This window comes from Chrysemys picta, chromosome 5 (assembly GCF_011386835.1).
Source record: "Chrysemys picta bellii isolate R12L10 chromosome 5, ASM1138683v2, whole genome shotgun sequence".
Taxonomy (NCBI): Eukaryota; Metazoa; Chordata; order Testudines; family Emydidae; genus Chrysemys; species Chrysemys picta.
In genome coordinates this window covers 67,599,804-67,620,047 of record NC_088795.1, presented here as the reverse complement: position 1 = coordinate 67,620,047, position 20,244 = coordinate 67,599,804, and the positions used below count along the sequence as shown (strand labels likewise).

At 41.2% G+C, this 20,244-nt stretch overlaps 1 protein-coding gene across 1 annotated transcript in view; it reads right to left on the bottom strand.

Moving 5' to 3' along the window:
* Window positions 1-2,184: 2,184 nt before the first annotated feature.
* TMA16 (translation machinery associated 16 homolog) overlaps window positions 2,185-20,244 on the bottom strand; it is a 52,414-nt gene continuing 34,354 nt past the window's right edge. The window contains exons 6-7 of the mRNA XM_005299275.4: window positions 8,887-8,929; window positions 2,185-4,683 (exon numbers count right to left, since the gene is read on the bottom strand). Of these exons, the coding sequence (XP_005299332.1) occupies window positions 4,545-4,683; window positions 8,887-8,929 (182 nt within the window). The 3' untranslated portion in view covers window positions 2,185-4,544. The remainder of the gene's footprint in view (window positions 4,684-8,886; window positions 8,930-20,244) is intronic.

The window sequence follows — 20,244 nt, the reverse complement described above, 5'->3', positions numbered from 1 at the left end:
CTACTGAGTAGTTTTGTAAAGTTGTAAGCAGAGTTTTATTATATGCCTCATGACACTTTGCACAGGGTATTTTCATACCACTATACACAGATTTTTAAGGTAACAGTTTAAGTGTAGGTGCTTAAAGTACAGTTCTACTCTGTGGAATATCTTACTAAAATGGTATTATGAGGCTCCAAATTAGGAACCCTTTTTAAAAAACCTACCTGAACATCTCCTTTATAGTGAGAGTCTACAGCTCCATTATAATGGGTCTTACTCATAGTTGCAGCTCCTTGGAGGCAGATATCAGGTCAGTCAAAGCAGGCTGGGAGAGGCCACATTCTTGAAGACCCAGTTAACAAGCTCTACAAAGCAGCTCTAGAAGTAATTACTTTAAACCTTAATTCAGAGGTTATGAGGTAGAACAAAAATTTATATAAACTTTTCCTGGCGGAGAATAACTTCAAATTCCACCCCAATTAGCGGTGGATATATATGTATATATGTGCCCGACAAAAAAAAATGGAGGAGAGGGCAACAGTTGAAGTTTCCCTCAGAACTATAACATTGTGGTGGGTGGGTTGGATCTGCTGACTTCCATGCTAGAAAAAAGGTGATTCCCAGGTTAAGGCAAATTTTCCTATTCTTCACAGTGAAAGCCTGCAGATCCATTGCAATGGGATATCCAAAAGCAGTGTGTCACCAGCATGGGAAACAAATGATGAGATACTGTCTTTTTTTTTTTTTAAATACATCAGTTACAGGGTGAATACTAGCATACAGGTCTCTTCCTCCAGTGGCAGAGGAGGCCTTCACATTTAATTTGTAAAACTTGGTGAAGATGTGAAAAAACATGACCAGGTGGCCTCTCCTCCATCTCCTTTTTGTATATTAGAGATGATCCTTCAGGAGGCTTCCATGCCGCTGAATGAATGAGTAGGAATGGGGGGTGGGAGGAAGAAAGGCCCCTATCTTTGAAAGCTTCTTAGATATACCAATTTAGTCATCTACTAACTGATGCCATAGCAGCAGTTTCTTTTCCCCTGATTAGCCCCATGGGTGGATGCTCTTATTCCAGAATTAGCTTAATCCTCTTTGATTAAATTAATTCTGAATAAAGCACTCTTATTCGGGAATAAGTGTCCACACGTGGAATTAATGAGGCATCATTCATTTGCTTTAAATTCACATCCTATCTTATTTGAGCTATATTAATTTAAAGACCAGCCCTTACGCTAGTTTGAAGTTTTGTACACAACTTGTTTTCAGTCCCTCTAGCTAAAACAAAGACTCATTGTAACACTTAAAACTTTGCAGTTAAACACCATTAAAATCAATTACCTAAAACTAAATAAAAAAAATCCTCAGGTATTTGGGTGAGGGGAAAATCAAGCCACAGCATTCTGAAAGAGAAAACTTCTTTTGGATTTTCTAATTAAGAGTATGATAAAGTTTAGTTATGAACACAGAGCGCGTCCCATCTACAGTGGTTAACATTACAAAGTTTATAACTACTTTCTGCAAGTAACATTTCCACGGTATTTCTTATATTAAAGCAATCTATGTCTAAACATAGAAAAACACTGGAGTAATTAGACAGAAGTCAAAATTTTCATGTTAATGGCAGTCACTATATATATATTTTCGTTTAAAAGAGAATGTAAGTGCAACAGAACATCAAAGCATCCTTATAGCATTCGGAGAAGGAATAGCTCTTCAGTCCAGTAAACAAACCAGCTGGCTGTAAAGCACAGTAATTGTCAGAAAGATTACTATAAAAATGACATCATGGGATTCTATATTCATTTTCTGTCTCAATAACATTCTCAACCTAGAAATTTAAAGTCAACATGAGTTTCTCTCTTCCATCATTACCATATAAAGATTCTGCAGTCAAAACTTACTCAACAAATTGATGATGTGCAAGACAGAATAAAATCCAGCTCATTTTTCTGTACTGACACTTGATAACAATTTGCCTTTGCCAGCATGAGTCAGATAGTCATCCTATCTGTTCCCTATGTAAGATCTTGCCATTTTTATAGTAATTTTTCTGCCTACATCAATATAAAAAATATTTTTCTCTTCATTAGCTGGAGAAGTTTTCATTTCCCTGTGTAACCTATATAATAGTCTAAAAAGCTGAAGTCGATATGATAGCAAAAAGGAACACGGTACATGAGATTATAATTAAAAAATTGATTTCTATATCTCATTTCGCTTTTATTTTAAAATGCATAACATGAGCAGCGAGTATTACAAATTATTTCAAGACTGCTCAATTTTTGTCAAGTTAACTTTACAGATTATACATTTGCTTTATATATTGCCTTTTGTTTTAATGGAATTGTTCATGGAAAGACTTAGACAGCTAATCTAATATTCTCCATGACTCCGAATAGCATACATTTAAAAAAAAATGTTTACACAAATGTCAGCTTAACACAGTGCTATTAAGGACACCACATCTTTTACAATGACAAACTAGCCTTTCAAGTCATTCCAGGAAGAATAAGGCTTACTGCCCCTTTTATTCATCCCATTAAAAGAAAATGCGGAAGAAAAAGGACTTCTGGCAGTGATTCTATCGCCACAGTGAAACATTGAGCTTGTCTACATATGGAAGTTACACCAATTCAACTAAAATTGGTTTTTAAACCAAAAAACCCCCCCAAACCTGCTCTGTGGACACAGGTCTATTGGTGATTCAGATCTGTGAGATGAGTTCAGGTTTTAGGCAAGCTAAGCAGATGAGACAGATTTAAATAGAGTTAAGAGCAATTATACATACATTGCACCAGTTTAACTAAATCAGTTATCACATCTCTAGTTAAATCAATGCAGGGTGTGTAGAGCAGGCAATAAAATTTTTAGCACGGACGAATGAGAATGCTCAGATGTTCAGCCTTAGGGAATGATGGATTAACTGAGCAAAAATGTGAAAGGCAGCCCTTGAGGAGACATTCCCTCTCTGCAGACGGTTCCTTCCCAGGTGCGCCTTGCTTCCCCTTATCCCTCCCTGCTAGCTCAAGGCTTCATTGGGGAAAGGATTTTAGGGTCTTCCACGCTCTGCCTCAAAGCCAGCCCTACTCCCTATGTAAATGTAAATGTGCTAGCAATGCTACAAATACTATCATTTACCTCTTACACATCACTTTTCATCTGTCAATCTCAAAGTGCTTTACAAGGGAAATAAGCCTCATCATCCTCATTTTATAGATAGGCAAACTGAGACACAGGGAAGTAACTTACCAGGGTCACCCAGTAGGCCAGTGGTAAAGCTGGGAAGAGAACCCAGGTGTCCTGAACCTCAGTCCAGTATTCTATTTACTAAGCCACACCAATAACCAACAGTGTCTCAGCTTAGTGATCAACTCAGTCTTTGTAATGAAGGCAATAAAATCTCCTACATAAAATGGTTAACTGGCTACCCCTAGCATCAGAAAATGGTCAATTTAGGCACATAGCTTTTAGTGGCAGAAATACATTCTGCCTCTACAGCCCTAGAGTTAAAGGCTTTTCTTGAGTTCATGCAGTTGTAGATCTAGGAACCCTTCTGATGATCAAGTTATGGATATCCCTTATCACTAAATGGGACACTATGCTTCTAGGTTGACATACATTTCTTAGTTACAGGGCAGGGCCTGTGCGCTTAAAGGACGTGGGTAGAGAAGGAGATTCTTCCTACTGTTCTCTCTTTTGCTTGTTCTCAAGTCTGACAAGGGCTTCCCTGAAAGATGGGTCCAAATTAGGCACAAAGGGAGGTGGAGGGATGCTTTACAGGAGGCTCCAAAAGCCTTCCTCCAATTTTTGATGCTCCTTTTCAAGTCTGTTAACATGAGGCTGTATGAAAGCCTGCTTCTCTAAGCCATTACCTGAGCATTAGCCAAATGCACAATTTGCTGAGGGCCTGGTTGCTGGCTCAGTAAAGAAAATCTGGAGATGGTGGCTATGGGGATAGATTTAAGTCACATATTTAGTACCATTTTATCTTAACTTAGACGCCACAGGTAATGGACCAAGTTATGGGTAAAGGTAGTCTGCTGTATAACAGTATCTTACCTACTTATCAAAATTAAATGACATTTATGTTCTCATTATCATCATCCAATGAGTGGACACTACCAAGAAAATCCAGCCCCTCTTCCCCCCATGACATTTGCCAAAACAGGCGAGTCACAGAGAGTGCACTGTCCCACAGCCATTAGGCTAGAGATAACTATTCCCCACCAACCCATACCCAGGGGCTTGCACTCTCAAGAGAAGCTAGGGTGGAAGAGGTAGGGGGAAAATGGAGATTTTCTGAAAGTTTTAGATTTTAAAGCCTTCATTCATTTTTCTCTAAGTAAGCACCACACTGAATCTAACATGCTGCTTGCTGAAATTTCACTACATAACTTAAGGCCAGGGTGAAGCACAATCAACTAATCAAATATTCAACCAACCAAGTCTTCTCAAATATAATTGAAAATACCAGCTTTATTCTTGCTTCCAGTGATAGTTCAAATAGGTTCCTGGCAGTCCCTTTCAGCTGTTTCACCTTTTGTATTGGCTGGTACTCATTAGTCTGTGTCTTTTGCTGCATCTAATTCCTCTTCAGCTTCCCCATTTGTCACCTCTGTCCTACTGCAAACAGCATCTTTAGTAGAGACTTTTCTCATTTTAATGTTTGGCAGTTTCTTCAGATCGCCATCCCATTCTCTTAAAGAAAATAAGATATAATAGAAAATAATTAATGTTTAAAATTCAGAACCCAGAAAAATTAACTATTGTTGGTTACTGAAAAGGGTTTTCAGGTAGGTCAGGTAGAGGCATAAGTCTGGAACCAGAAAGGATATGCTGCATTAGCCTTAGCCTGACATCAGTCCCAATGTGCTCTGTCCTCCTCAAACCCTTACTGGTTCATGCGTGCACAAGCAGGTGCCTACTACAAATGATACATCTTCCTCGCACTTGTTCTACACTCACCCTGAAATCTGTAAGAGGGGTACTTGTCAGCTGGGATAGCAGATCAGCAGGGGAATCTAAAAAAGAACCCCAAGCCAGCAACTATCCAACTGTGAGATAAGAAAGCAACAGGCAAGGAGAAGGTGTATATGATTAGCAGGAGTGGGGTGCTGGGTTAAAAATAAGCAGATGGGGATGCTCAGGAGAAGTCAGTGCTTAAAGGGTTAACAAACCTAGGACTGACTGTATAAGGTTTGTTAAAATGCATGCTGCTGTATACCACACTAATTGCAGTGTGTTTACACATCTATACAGCATTGGGCTGAAACATGGTAAGAATTCAGCCAAAAAAGGTCTGGTCTGTATTTTGATAAGGTTCTTCGGGAAGTGATGTTAGCCATTTATAGCAGTGACATTCTTCCCTGACAGTCAGTACTTGCCCAGTGCCACAGCATGTCATATGAGGGGACGCTGATGCTGTCTTTTTGATGAGGCATAAATCAAGAAACTTTTTTTAAAGAATAGCAGTGTTAATCCAGCTCCCCTGAGAAAATATTAAGTCAAGCAAGTCTGCCTTACTAACTTACACTATCAATTTTAAATCCCCCCTGCAGTTTCAATTAGATACAATGTTCTTCATTTCCTGTCCTGAACTTGTATACTGCTGCCGAGCGCAATTAAAACCGTTATGACTTTTCAACGCACATCTGGTTGCTTCCAGTGATGAATTAAGTGATTCACGTATCTATCTAGTTTGTAAAGTGCTTTAGGATTCTGTGGGATAAGAAACGCTGACAAAATGTAAGTTACATATATTACTCATTCTACTCCCACTGTCAATTTCTATTCTGTACCTTTCTGACTATGAACCAGTTGGTTTTAGATTTGACAGATTTAACTCCTTTTGTGCAACGTAATGAGTGCAGTTGGATCAACTTCCCCATTTGGGTGCTCACTGTGCAGAGCTAATATTCCACCTACTGGAAAACAGTAGTTCATTATGATCTATGAGAAATGTAAAAATGTTGTATGAGTGATTCCAAGGAGATACAATGCATGTGTAATTTAAATTCACGAACTGAATCTATTACTTTCAAAAGGCTTGAGGCTGCATAAAGGAGGAAGGACTCATTTAATAATCACATCAGGCCCAAGATCAAAATTATAGCTGTTTGAGTATACTAAAGGCAGTTGGTGGATGATTTTTCTCAAGGGCAATAGCCTTTTTTTTTTTTCCATTTTTTTTTTACATGGCCAAATCTGCTGTGGTTCTAACAAGGTAATAAACCAGAAACCTTCTGTCAGAATTTTCATGGTACGGTAAGTCACTCTATACATTCCTGATCTCATGGCAGTTGGAGGTTTAGTGCCTTTAAATTTAACTCCTACCACACAGATGAAATCCTCCAAAGCCTTCTGCCTAATGGACAGAGCAGATTGAGCTGTGGTACTTAATCCACTGCACTGCCCAATTCTTAAGATTTCTTATAGTTATTCTTAGATAAATGTAGCTCTTGACTGTATAGTTTGCCTTAAGTCTGACTGGATTATTATTGCAGTTTTGCATTGCCATGGGAAAATGCTAGTTTATTATGCTGAATTTTTAAACAAACATTTAAAATGCTGAGCACCCGTAACTTGCTCTGAGTGAGAAGGACTTGAAGGTGCTCAGCAACTCTGAAAATCCATCCTTAAGGATTTCATTTTACAAATGGACACAGGAATTACCATATCAGATTGGACCACTGGTCCATCTAGTCCACCCTCCTGTATTCAGTATCAAAAGAAGGTCCAAGAAACTCCGATTATAGAATAGCATGTTGTGGAGAAAGAGGGATTTGTGTGTGGTATTTTTTTTATAAATATCATATGCCCTTCAGGCTGTCCGTAATATTCTCCTCCCTCAATGCACAGAGTTAAATCAATAGGATTGTTAAAGGAATCAAGCAGGAAGGCAAAACAATGACACAGATAAGAATCCTTGAGGAAATAACAGGGAAATTGTTTATAGCCTACCATCCAGGCTAAGAAGAGTTTACTCTCCCCCAGACTAGGCCTAGTATGAAAGGGGATCCTAAAAATCTTTAAAATGATGTCTTTGGGAGGAAGGGGAGGCTGCCCAGGGAGTGTCAGTGAGAGCTAAGAGACACACTGAAAGAGAACATGCTACGAGCAGGACAGTCTGGTTCTCCCCAGAGACAGGAGTTAACTAGACTGAATTGAACTTACAAATTCTTGCAAAGAAAGATTAAGATGTAGGTATAGAAAAATAGGTATCAGGACTCTGTTTTTCTGACCTTTTGCTCTGCAAGCTCTGTACCTTAGGATGAAAGAATAAATGATGTTTTGTTTTGAAGATGCTGTTTCTGTCACTGCACACTTATATTGTCACAAGCTCGAGAAGGGAAACTTTTACAGGTGCCAAACCCAGCAGAGCCTGTCACATTAACACAGTTAGGAAACAGGGTAGGTGGCTGCAGCACAGAAATCCAGTCCCAGAATGGTTGAACTGTATGCTTCCACCCAGAGCATGCCGTGGAAGCCAGGCTTGTCATCTAAGGGGTGCTCTCAAGAGGGACAAAAACCACAGTTTAACCTGTAACCATGACACCTGTCCATACAGAAAGTTTCTTTCCAGTCTCCATGACTTAGTGGCTGGCTAATGCTTTGAAACGTGTTATCCCTCAAAAAAAAAAAAAAAAATAGTTGCATCTCCTTTAATTAACTTTCTGAGCCAGTTCTCATCCATATAAATGTCTACTCATTTTACAATGTCTTCTAAGTTGTTGGCAGGAATGATATTTTATGGCTGTGCATTCCGTGGCTATGCAAATCTTGGAAATCACATTGAAAACTTAAAGGGAAGAATCAACAACTGCATCTGGTGTACACATGCAATACTACTGATTTTACTATATCTAGTTTGTATGAAGTATCAGAGGGGTAGCCGTGTTAGTCTGGATCTGTAAAAAGCGACCAAAAGTCCTGTGGCACTTTATAGACTAACAGACATATTGGAGCATAAGCTTCCGTGGGTGAATACCCACTTCGTCGGATGCATGTTTGTATGATGTACCCATCAGAAGATAAAACTGTGCCCTAACTCATATTGGTTACTTAAGGGTATATCTAAACAATGCAATACTCAAACTATTACATGATAGGATGAGTGAGATGCAGATAACTATTTAGACTTTTTTTGGGGGGTGGGGGGGAGGGAGGAGAGTGTATGTGGCAGGTAGGAGTGGTGCTCGTCTATCTTCCCATTTACTATTAAACGTTGTGCCTTGAGACTATATATTGGCCTGTCCTCCCGGTTAAGAACTGTATGTTGGTCTCTCTGGGGCCAGAAGAGTCTCCCAAAATGACATTCAAAGTATGTTTTCTTCTTCAGGAAAGGAACATGCTAACTCTATAGTGCACCCTACTGAGCCTTTACTGATGCACGGAGAAAAGAATCAAGCTCAGCACCATAACTCTGATCCCCTGAATCTCTCAAAGGAGCATGCTCCAAGGTTATTTGCTATAAGAATTGCTAAAATATAGGCCGAGAATTTCCCACATTAAAAGTTTGTTTGAAAATATCAAAAAAAAGAAGCCACTGAAGTTATATGAACTCAATTCTAACAGTCTCAGCACTTTAAACCTTATAATATTTCAATAATTGATTGTTACTAGCTAGTAAGTTACAATTTTTAGGCTGCAGTAGCTAAGAAAAAAACTAGAACACCAAAATATTGAGTACACTAATAATATGTCATCAGTTTCCTTTCAAACAAGAGAACACTGTCCTCCACCAACTGCTTCTTGTAGAATGCTGGGTTGGTTGGTTGGCTTTTTTTTTTTTTAAACAAAACAAAACAAAAAAAAAGGTGAGACATGCCATGCCATTTCAAGAGATGTCCAGTTGGGTGCATACAGAACACAAATAATTAAATACAACAAAAAGAAACTCACCTGAAAATATTAAGATGTTTGCCATTCACAATGTCAGGAATGTCTAAAGGGAACAAAATTAAATACAGTTAGATTACCAGCTATAAATTATCCATAGCAATTCTCATTTCAGAGCAAACATTAAACTAGGACTTCAAAGATGTATCAGGTATATGCTAGCTGAAGGACTGAACCCACAAGATCAGAGGTGGATACAGATCATACTGAGAATAGCGAGGTCCAAGGATAATAATCTAGCAGGAAGTCTACCTTTTCTCCCACAACTGCCAGGAAGGGGGAGGATGCTGGGATTTCTAACAAGATGCTGTTCCTGAGCCCATTTTAGCAGGGCACGGGGGAGACACTCCCAAGGTACTTTCAGCAACTAGAGGCAACTAAAAAGTTGATAAAGGAAGCTGCATTTTGTCTAAATGTTTGTGTCAAAACCAGCAAAAGATTTAGGCCCTTAAAAGGAACCTGCAAATGCTTATAGTGAGATTAGCAGCATAATTAAGTTGTTTTTATTACAATTGTACCCTATAGTCCCCATTGTGCTATACGGATATACATACATACACACACACACCCGAGAACTTACAGTTTAAACAGACAAACCAGTTAAACTATGGGAGAAGAGTCCCATTTCAAAACTGATTTGGGCACTTCGGCTCCTAAATTGCTAAATTTGTTTTGAATATAGGACTTGGACACTTTTAAAATGACTTTGAATCATAGAAATGTAGAACTGGAAGGGACCTCGAGAGGTCATCTAGTTCAACCCCTGCACTCATGGCAGGACTAACTAGACGATCCCTGACAGTGTGTGTCAAACCTGCTCTTAAAATCCACAATGATGGAGATTCCACAACCTCCCTAGGCAATTTATTCCAGTGCTTAACCACCCTGACAGTTAGGAAGTTTTTCCTAATGTCCAAGCTACACCACCCTTGCCACAATTTAAACCTACTGCTTCTTAACCTCTGATAGGACAAGGAAAACAGTTTTTCTCCCTCCTCTTTATAACAACCTTTTATGTACTTGAAAACTATTATCATGCCCCCTCTCAGTCTTCTCTTCTCGAGACTAAACAAACCCATTTTTTTTTCCAATCTTCCAATCTTATTGGCCATGTTTTCTAGACCTTTAATCATTTTTGTTGCTCTTCTCTGGACTTTCTCCAATTTGTCCACATCTTTCCTAAAATGTGGTGCCCAGAACTGGACACAGTACTCCAGTTGAGGCCTAATCAGCGCAGAGTAGAGCAGAAGAATTACTTCTCATGTCTTGTTTACAACAATCCTGCTAATACAACCCAGAATGTTTGCTTTTCTTGCAACAGTGTTACACTCTTCACTCATATTTAGCTTGTGATCCACTATGACCCCCAGATCCCTTTCCGCAGTATTCCTTTCTAGAGAGTCATTTCCCATTTTGTATGTGTACAAACTGATTGTTCCTTCCTAATTGGAGTACTTTGCATTTGTCCTTATTGAATTTCATCCTATTTACTTCAGACCATTTCTCCAGATCATTCCAAATTTTAATCCTACCCCTCTCAGCTAGGTATCGTCCACAAACTTTAAGTGTACACTCTATGCCAGGGGTCGGCAACCTTTCAGAAGTGGTGTGCCAAATCTTCATTTATTCACTCAATTTAAGGTTTCGCGTGCCAGTAATACATTTTAAGGTTTTTAAAAGGTCTCTTTCTAGAAGTCTATAATATATAACTAAACTACTGTTATATGTAAAGTAAATAAGGTTTTAAAAATGTTTAAGAAGCTTCATTTAAAAGGCAGTGTGAGTGCCACTGAAAATCAGTTTGTGTGCCGCCTTTGGCGCCCTGCTCTATGCCATTATGTAAATCACTGATGAAGATACTGAACGGAACCAGACCTAGAACTGATCCCTGCAGGACCCCACTTGATATGCCCTTCCAGCTTGACTGTGAACAACTGATAACTACTTTCTGGGAATGGTTTTCCAAACAGTTATGCATCCACCTTATAGTAGCTCCATCTAAATTGTATTTCCCTAGATTGTTTATGAGAAGGTCATGCGTGACAGTATCAAAATCTTTACTAAAGTCAAGATATACCATGTCTACCACTTCCCCCCATCCACACGGCTTGGTTCTCTGTCAAAGAAAGCTATTAGGTTGGTTTGATATGATTTATTCTTTAAATCCATGCTGATTGTTACTTAGCTCCTTATTATCTTCTAGGGGTCTGCAAACTGATTGCTTAATTAATTATTTGCTTCATTATCCTTCTTAGTACTGAAGTTAAGCTGACTGATTTGTAATTCCTCAGGTTGTCCTTATTCCCCTTTCTATAGATGGGCAAACATAGTGCCCTTTTTCCGTCTTCTGGAATCTCTCCCATCTTCCACGACTTTTTGAAGATAATCGCTAATGGCTTAGAGATCTCCTCAGTCAGCTACTTGAGTATTCTACGATGTATTTCATCAGACCCTGATGACTTGAAGACATCTAACTTGTCTCAGTAATTTTTAACTTGTTCTTTCCCTATTTTAGCCTCTGATCCTACCTCATTTTTACTGGCATTAAGTAAGTTGGATGTCCAGTTGTTACCAAGCTTTTTGGTGAAAACTGAAACAAAAAGTGATTTAGCACTTCTGCCATTTCCACATTTTCTGTTATTGTTCCCCCGCACCTTCAACTGAGTAATGGGCCTACCTTGTCTTTGGTCTTCCTCTTGCTTCTTATGTATTTGTAGTATATTTTCTTGTTACCCTTTATGTCTCTAGCTAGTTTAATCTCGTTCTGTGCCTTGGCTTTTCTAATTTTGTTTCTACATACTTGCATTATTTGTTTATATTCATCCTTTGTAATTTGATATAGTTTCCACTTTTTGTAGGACTTATTGAAAATTTCCTGGTTAAGCTAGGGTGGTCTCTTGCCATACTTCCTATCTTTCCTACGCAGTGCACTAGATACTTGTGCAAGGTCAAACAGATCAGTGCCTGAACTGGGAATCAAACCCAGGTTTCCAGTTCAAATAATTAATTTTAAAACACAGTTCTAAGAATGTAAAGATCAATAAAACATTAAGAAAAAATGAGCATGTATAAGATTGTATCTTCATGGAGGGGTATAATCATATCTTGCTGTTTAAACCCCTGGATATCCAAACGACAATCTCTCTTTGGCTGTGGAACACACCATTTCCCCCACTCAAGCCATTCAACTGTCTTGGCCCCTATCACTGTCTGAATTGCCTGGAAAACTTGAGGTAATGCCTGCTTGAGTGACAGGGCACTTCCACTTCACTATCAATGTATCTGTTTACAGAGTAGTTGAAGTTTACACTGTTAATTATATATCATTATTATAAACAGAACTCTTGGTACTAAGAAACTGTCATTTTGCAATTACTGAAATTTCTATTTTAAAAGAAATGCAGTTGTATAATTTGTAATTACAATTTTTGCTTACATGGTATGTTGAGTTTTGTCTTCTTTCTCCTTAAGTGATTTTATCTCTTGCTTAATCATAATAAATAGCAGTAGCTTTTAATAAGAGCCTTTTATATTGAACCTAACTGAACCTAACTAAATAGGAAATAAATGGGATCTAGTAATACACTGATTATCCAACCTTTATTGATTTAACACTATGCAGAATATAGATGTACAGGAGAGATGATTTTTCTAATTTCCAGTTGAAATTACATGGCCAAATTCTGAACTTACTTATATCCCTGTGCATTCCTATTGGCATCAAGGTGGTTGTACAGGGTGCAAATCAGTGCACAATTTGGCCAAGAACCTTTAGGCTGCTTTACGTGACACATGGCCATTTCTAAAATCTTACAGGTGACCTATTTCTCATACCATCAGTAATAGTGAACACTTCAGAGAGATTCTAATGCTCAGAAGCTTTGAAGTTTTAGCACAGCTTGAAATGTCTTATTACTATCTAGAAACAACTATATAGATTTAAGGAGCAGCAAAGTGTCTCAACAAGGAATAATGCTACCTCTGTAGCATTAAATCTAAATTACTGCCTCGTGTCATATAAATGTCACATTTCAGATGGCTCCTATGCTGTCTTTGATTGACCTTGAACACACAGTGAAAGTTAGAAGCTATTCTTTGTCTATCAATTTTCTTCAGTCTCAAGGTAATAAGCCAGATAATTCTATCCATATTGGATTATGTATCACATTTCTCCATGATAAAATATAGCATGTTACTTATCATTCATCTTTGTTGTTGTAGTTGGACTGCCGATGCTGTTTTAAAAAATATTTTCCTTACACTGCATTATAAGGTCATATACTGAAGTGCAACCATACATCAGATAGGCCTTGAGAAGTACTGGGAATTATCTCAACTGCTCTACCTATCTTGACTACTACAACAGGGATATCTACACTACTATACACAAACCCCAAACCCTTGATTTTTGGTCCTGTATTTTACTGAATAGCTTCAATGAGAGAGGAGTCCCTAAAGGAGTATTGACCCAAGCCTTGAAAATCTGAAATATACCCTTCTTGGCTTGTGAAAGAGGCATGAACAACTGGTGCTACTCTCGACCGAAAAGACAACACCTCATTCTTCCTTTCCTTCTTCAAATATACAATAGTTTGACCAACACTGAAGAAACCCACCCTGGACAAATGAGTTCTACCCAACTACTGCCCAATGTCAAACTTCCCATTCCTGAACAAGCTCAAAGAGAAGCTAGCCAAAGGCCAACTACAAGCTCAGCTAATTGAAGCTAAAATTCTAGACCCGTCATAATCTGGATTCAGGCCAGAATATGGAACTGAAACCACTTTAGTAGCACTGAGGGATGATTGCCTCCTGTCAATGGATAAAAGGACAGACAGATCCATTCTGATCCTGCTGGAGCTCTCTACATCATTCAACATTGCTGACCATGAGATAGTGCTGTCTCACCAGGGAGAGGGAGCAGGGGTCCAGGGTAATGAACTAAAATGGTCTGAGTCCTTCCTGGAGGGACACAACCAAGGAGTAGTGGTAGAGGAGCAATTTCCCATCACTAGACCCCTCACTTGTGGAGTCCCACAAGAATCAATTTTCTTCCCAGTCCTTTTCAACATCTACATGTAGCCACCAGGCAAATTGGTCAGATCACACTCTGCTCCGAGTGCAAGGTACATTTCTTCCACCCTGCCATCTCTAACAATACATAGAAACGTATGATAAAAACAAAAAACAAAAACCAACTTACCAAAACAAAGGCACTGCACCTTCTCCTGAGGAGAGGATGAGAGAACAAACACTACATGACCGATGAGTAGTCACTTCATGTAATGTATTACTGGAAGGTGCTCAGATGAGCACAGTATAAGAATATTTGTAGAACAGAATGATTGCCTCTGCTGCTGCTCCTAGCTTAACTGGACAGTAGCAAAACAAAACTTTCCCAACTCTTGTCAGTTTTCCTGCTGCTCACAGGCTTCCGAATAGCACCAGCGAAGACTAAAGATTCCGGTTAGTCTTCACCCTGTAGCTACTTGTCAGAACTCTGAGCAGCAGCAGAGCACAACTGTCTGAAGACTTAAGGCGACATCTCTGCATCAGTTTACATTTGGTTCATATTTAGAATATTTTCTTCAAAAGTGCTAAATTGGTTTTGGAGGGGGTTTTTGGTTTTGTTTTTTAAATGAGAGTTTAGCTTCTTTAGAAGTAGACTGCACTGACATGGGAAAGCTTCCAATTTGTCACAGGAGAGTATATAATCCAAGCTTTTCTGGCTTGTTCAACATCAGCTGAAGATAAATTTTGCCTTTTCCTTTATGTTCATGGCTAACTCAAGTGCTTTACTCACATGTTGTGCAGCAACTGTTGTAATAATTGGCCCTGCAGATTTATCCTAATTGTGAACTCAACTGTAAAAAGTGAGTGAAAGTTTATATAGTGTCATAACCTACAATAAAAAATACTGATGGGAAAAGCTGCAAAAGTGAGACAAAAAGATTAAACTAGTGCAAACAAAAACTCCTGCTGATATCATTCAAGGACTGTAATTAAGATCATGCCTGCTAAAGAAGAAAAGTGAGAGTCCCAAAATCAGTAGACCAAAATTGGTGTTTCAGAAATTAGGGACAATAATTAGAGGATTGGCTATTCTGCTCATCACTCCCTAACAAAGATTAGCCAAGAGTTTCCCCATCATGGCTGCCACACCTACCATCTTCTGGGATCTCAAGAGCCACTGTGGCATTGTGGGGCTTTTGTCGGCCCCGTCCTGAGAGATGTCCTCACCAGTCAGGGCCAAGAGAGGGACCCAGATGACATCAATACCTTCACTGGCTCCAGCTAAATCCCAAACACCATCTAGGATGTGAGACTTTGTCACACACACCCTTTGTATCCTTTTCCTGCCACACCTTATTCCTTCTCTTTCCTATCCCTCTCCTTTTTCCTTCTGTTTAATAAAAGTCAGGCTTAGCCAGCCAAGACTATATATTTTGCAACACTGCTGTCAGCCTGTGACCAGAGAGAATGATGAAAGCAATTCCTTAAACTGCCTGAGGCTGGTACAAGTTTACCAGGTCTCAGAGTGGCTAATAAGACCATGTGCCATGCTGTTGTTTCTCTAGCAGTGAAGATACTAGTGGAGACAACACAGCGACAGGAACCATTTTCTATCTTTTCTATTCTTTTTCAGCCCCTCTTGTGTGCATTTGTCTTGTTTGTCTTCTAAGAAACGGGATTAGTCTTTAACAGCTTCAGTTCATTTTTTTCCCTGTCCAATATGTAAACACAAGATAATCCCATGTTTATTTGTGTTAAATAAAATAATTTCCTGAAAGATTGTGATAAAAGTCTGATTCATCTTGAACTGGAGAGAGGAGCTTTGGTCAAAGATGTAATTTAAAAAATAAAATCTCGACCATTCCATACTCCCAGTTAAAATGCTATTAAATGTTGTTGGTATCTACCACAGCAATAACAGACATTTTACCTTTGTAGAATATAGGAAGCAAAAATCATTTAGAGCTAGATTAACCTTATTCTAGTACTGCAATATAATCAAAAGATTTACGGGCACCTGTACACCTAGAAAGTGAGTTAAGGTTTCCCAGGTTTAAAAATTCTGTAGAATATTTCAATTTTGCACAAAGGGCATTTTTCATCAAAAAATCATTTTAATGAAAAATTTTCAACCAGTTCTACTCATCAAAGCGCTATAAAGTAGTAATACCCCCTCTCAACTGTTTCTTGGTATTTCCCTGCTTATGCATCCAAGAATTACATTAGTCCTCTTAGCTCAGGGGTGGACAAACTACAGCCCACGGGCTGCTTCCAGCTCATGAGACGTTTTTATCTGGACCTTGAGCTCCCGCCGGGGAGCAGAATCGGGCGCTTGTCCCACTCCGGCACGCCCAATGGGGAGTAGGGTCTCGGGCTTGCCTCACTCCGCCCGGTGCTCCCTAGCCCCCGACTCACTGATGAGCACCATCTTCCTGGAAGATTCCTTCCGGCACACAGAAGAGCCACACTGTGCAGGAGCGACTTCACCGCACTGTTTCCGGGATCGGAACCCTGCCCCTACATGGCAGCCCCCCCTCCCCCGCCCCCCCCACACCGGCATGCCCAATCCCCTCGTGGTCTCTTGTGGCCCCACCCTCAAGAGCCTCGAAACTGCCCAGGGGCCGCAGCCTCCACCCGTGGCGGTGCCTGGTATGGCTGCCTTGGTGTCCCCAATACCACCCCTGTAGAGCCCCCCCGTGCCACACCCTATGAATCCCCCCTCCTCTCACCTCGGTAACATCCCTTATAAAGCCCCCCTCCGCCACATCCCATGAGTCCTCCCGCCCCACCTTGGTAACATCCCTTACTATGTAAACTTTTAATGAACGCAACAGTGCAAACAGAACTCAAAGTACAACAGTAAGAACATTTCAAATATACCATTTTGGGGGGGGGGGGGGAGAGTTGGACATAAAGTTACAGATGAGTTTACACCTGCCTCTGCCTCCTCTTGTCCACATGGGTTCTGGGACAGAATGCCATGGCTCAAAATTATCAGGGGCACTGACACCCAAGAAATCCAGGCTAGAGAGAGTGCCCAGGTTTTTCACAGTGCATGAAATCTTGTAAAACAGCAGTTTGAAATAAGGGCAGCAGTTTGGATTTTCTTTTCCCTTTCAAAAATGAACACTGCAAAAAAAAAAAAAAAAAAAGTGGAGTGTAGTGAGTCGGTATTGGTGAACCGGGAAGTGGGCGGGCTCAGCCGCCCACTGCTAAAGGCCCCTCCCCCAACCTAGCGGGAGGGACCACTGGACCCAGAAACCAAATGATCGCTTGGGACAACTAATAAAAAAGCAGGGAGCGAGGTGACGGTCAAAGGTTCAAAATCAGGGAGCCGGATGGGGACACCGAGCAGAGAACCCTGGACAGCGCCCACTGCTCCTCAAAGGTGGCAAGGGAGCCAGCGGACGCTACCCAGTGGAACTCCGCCCGGAGACGTGAGACTAGGGAGGTACAGAAGTAGGCCCCACAGTCGCAGAGCACCCCCTCGTCCAACATCCTCTCCCTGGTATTATAGATGGTGAGTTTGGCCAGGGCCAGGAAGAGGTTGACGAGGAGGTCTCGCGACTTAGTGGGGCCACGGATAGGGTGTGCATAAACAAACAGGTGTGGGGAAAAGTGCAGCCAGAACCTCAACAAGAGGTTCTGGAGGAGCCGGAACAGGGGCTGCAACCTGGCGCACTCGAGGTAAGCGTGCGCCAGGGTCTCCCTGCCGCCCCAGAAGGGGAAGAGCCCATCCAGAGGCCGGAGTGGGCGGAGCTAGGGAATTCTGAGCCCGCCCCTCAGAGGGTCAGGCAGCGACCCGGAAGTATAAAGCCGGGCCCTCAGAACCCAGTCAGGCCCCAGCAGCCGGAGAGACCAGATGTCCCCAGCCTACCTCGGGGCTGGGAAGCCTCCACAGCCCAGAGTGGCCGCCGGGCCTGCCCGGCGCCCGCTACCCCGAGGAGCCGCTGGGCCTGCCCAGCGCCTACTACCCAGAGGAGCCGCCGGGCCTGCCCAGCGCCTCCTATCCAGAGGAGCTCCCAGACTTGCCAAACGATCCCTGGCCAGACAAACCCATGGTCCAGGATCCCCCCGAGGCCGACGCCAGCACTCAGGTAGGCCCAGAGGGGGAGTGTGGAAGTAGCCCAGGGGCAGCCAACCCCAGTCTGGCTGCAGCATTGCCAGAGCCGATGTCAGTGTGTTGCGGCCAAGATCCCCACTGATGAAGCAACGGAGTCTTCTGCTGCTGCTAGGGCCCTGGGCTGGGACACAGAGTGGGAGGGCCTGCGTCCCCCCTGCCACCCAACCTGTGGGTGGTAGTCTTCCCCTCTCCCAGGCCTGTTGAGGCTCAGGCCTATTACTGTTACTCAGCCCTGCCTGAGGGCCTGAGCTCTGCCTCAGCATTTGTTGCCCCGCCCTGACCTAGGGCATGGGCTTAAATACTTTGTTTACTGTTGCTCAACCCTGACTAAGAGTCTGAGCCCTGACATAACGTTGGTGTCTGCCCTGAGCCAGGGTCGGCCTTCCTGTATCATTCAGGACTGCAAGGGCTGCCGGGCAAGACCCTGCAGCCAGACAAAGCACTCAAGCCCCAGCAGGTAGTGAGTCGGTGTGGCTCCCCGCCGCCCCGGAGCGGGTCGAGCCCCGGCAAACTCCTGTACACGGACAAAGAGTGTCAGGTTTTTAACAAAGAACGGAATGCAAAATATTTTTTCACAAAAGTGAACTCAAAGGCTGTATGCCTGATTTGTCAGGAGAGGATCAGTGTTCAAGGAGTACAATTTGATTTACCATTTTTCAACGAACTATCCTAATTATGGCAGTAATTTAACAACTGAGGAAAGGGCAAGAAAAGCTGAGAAACTCGCCACAAACTTAAAAGCTCAGCAAAATATTTATGTGCAACTAGCTACAGTTCAGGAAGCCACTACAAAGGCAAGTTATGTTCTGGCGTTTAAAGTCGCTAAACAAAATAAGCCTTTTGCTAAAGTAGAGTTTTTGAAAGAATGTATGGTTTATGTTGCTAGCATTCTGTGCCCGGAATACCAAAACAAATTTGAGAACATTAGTTTGTCATGAAGAACTGTTACTCGATGTGTAGAAGTGATTGGTGAAATTTGGCTTCTGAGTTGAACAAGAAAGCACAGGGCTTTACCTTGTTTTTTTAGCTCTCGCTGATAGCACTGACATTAAGGACACAGCACAGTTACTGATTTTTGAAATTTGAAATCAGATGACTTTTTATCAATTGAATCAATGAAAGGCACAACTAAAGAATCAGATTTATATGAGAAGGTGTCTGCTGCCTTGCACATCTGAAGCTCCCTTGGAGTAAACTGGCAAATGTAACTGCAGATGGATCACCAAATTTAAGTGGGAAAAACGTAGGACTTTTTAAAAGAATTCAGGACAAAGTAAAAGAAGATGACCCTGATAAAGAGGTGAGTTTTCTACATTGTATTATACATCAGGAGGCCCTCTGCATAAATGTCCTGGACATTGATCATGTTGTTCACACAGTAGTGAAAATAGTGAACTACATAAAAGCGAGGAGATTTAATCATTGGCAATTCATTTCCCTTCTTGAAGGCACTGGTGCCGAACACCCAGACTTACTTTATCATACAAATCTCCGCTGGCTCAACCTAGGAAACGTATTGCAGAGAGTGGGAGAGCTCAGAGTTGAAATTCACACTTTTCTGGAGATGCAGGAGGAAGAAAACTATTTCCCTGAATTAAAGAATTCAAAGTGGGTGTGCAACCTTGCTTTTGGTGTGGATATCTTGGCACGTTTAAATGAACTTAATGTGAAGCTACTAGGAAAGAATGTGTTTGTACACAAATTGTATTCTAGTGTGACAGCTTTCAAAGCCAAGTTAGTCTTGTTTTCAAAACAATTTAAGAACAAAGTGTTCGCTCAGTTTCCAACACAGAAATACTTGGAAATGTCGCCAGAGCAGACAGAAAAGTACAGCAAAAGTTTGAGTGACTTGCATGGAGAATTTTCTCATCGATTCCCTGTCTTTGAGAAGATAGAGAACACTGGAGTTGGTGTCATGCCCACTGTCATTTGATTACGAGAGAGCCCCGCAAGAATTACAACTGGAGCTCATTGATCTACAGTGTGAATCCACCTTGAAGAAAAAGTACAATTCAGAAAAACTGGACAAGTTTTAAGCCCCTTGAGTGAAACAAAGTTCATAAATAACCACAAGGTGGAACAGAAAATCCTTATTTTGTTCACCACCTGTGTGTTCCCTGCTAAATTACAACAAATCTCACTACAGATCCTAGTTAACTGACCAGCATATCTCAGCTCTGTATTGCGGATTTCCATAACAAGAATGACACCAGACTTTGATGCCA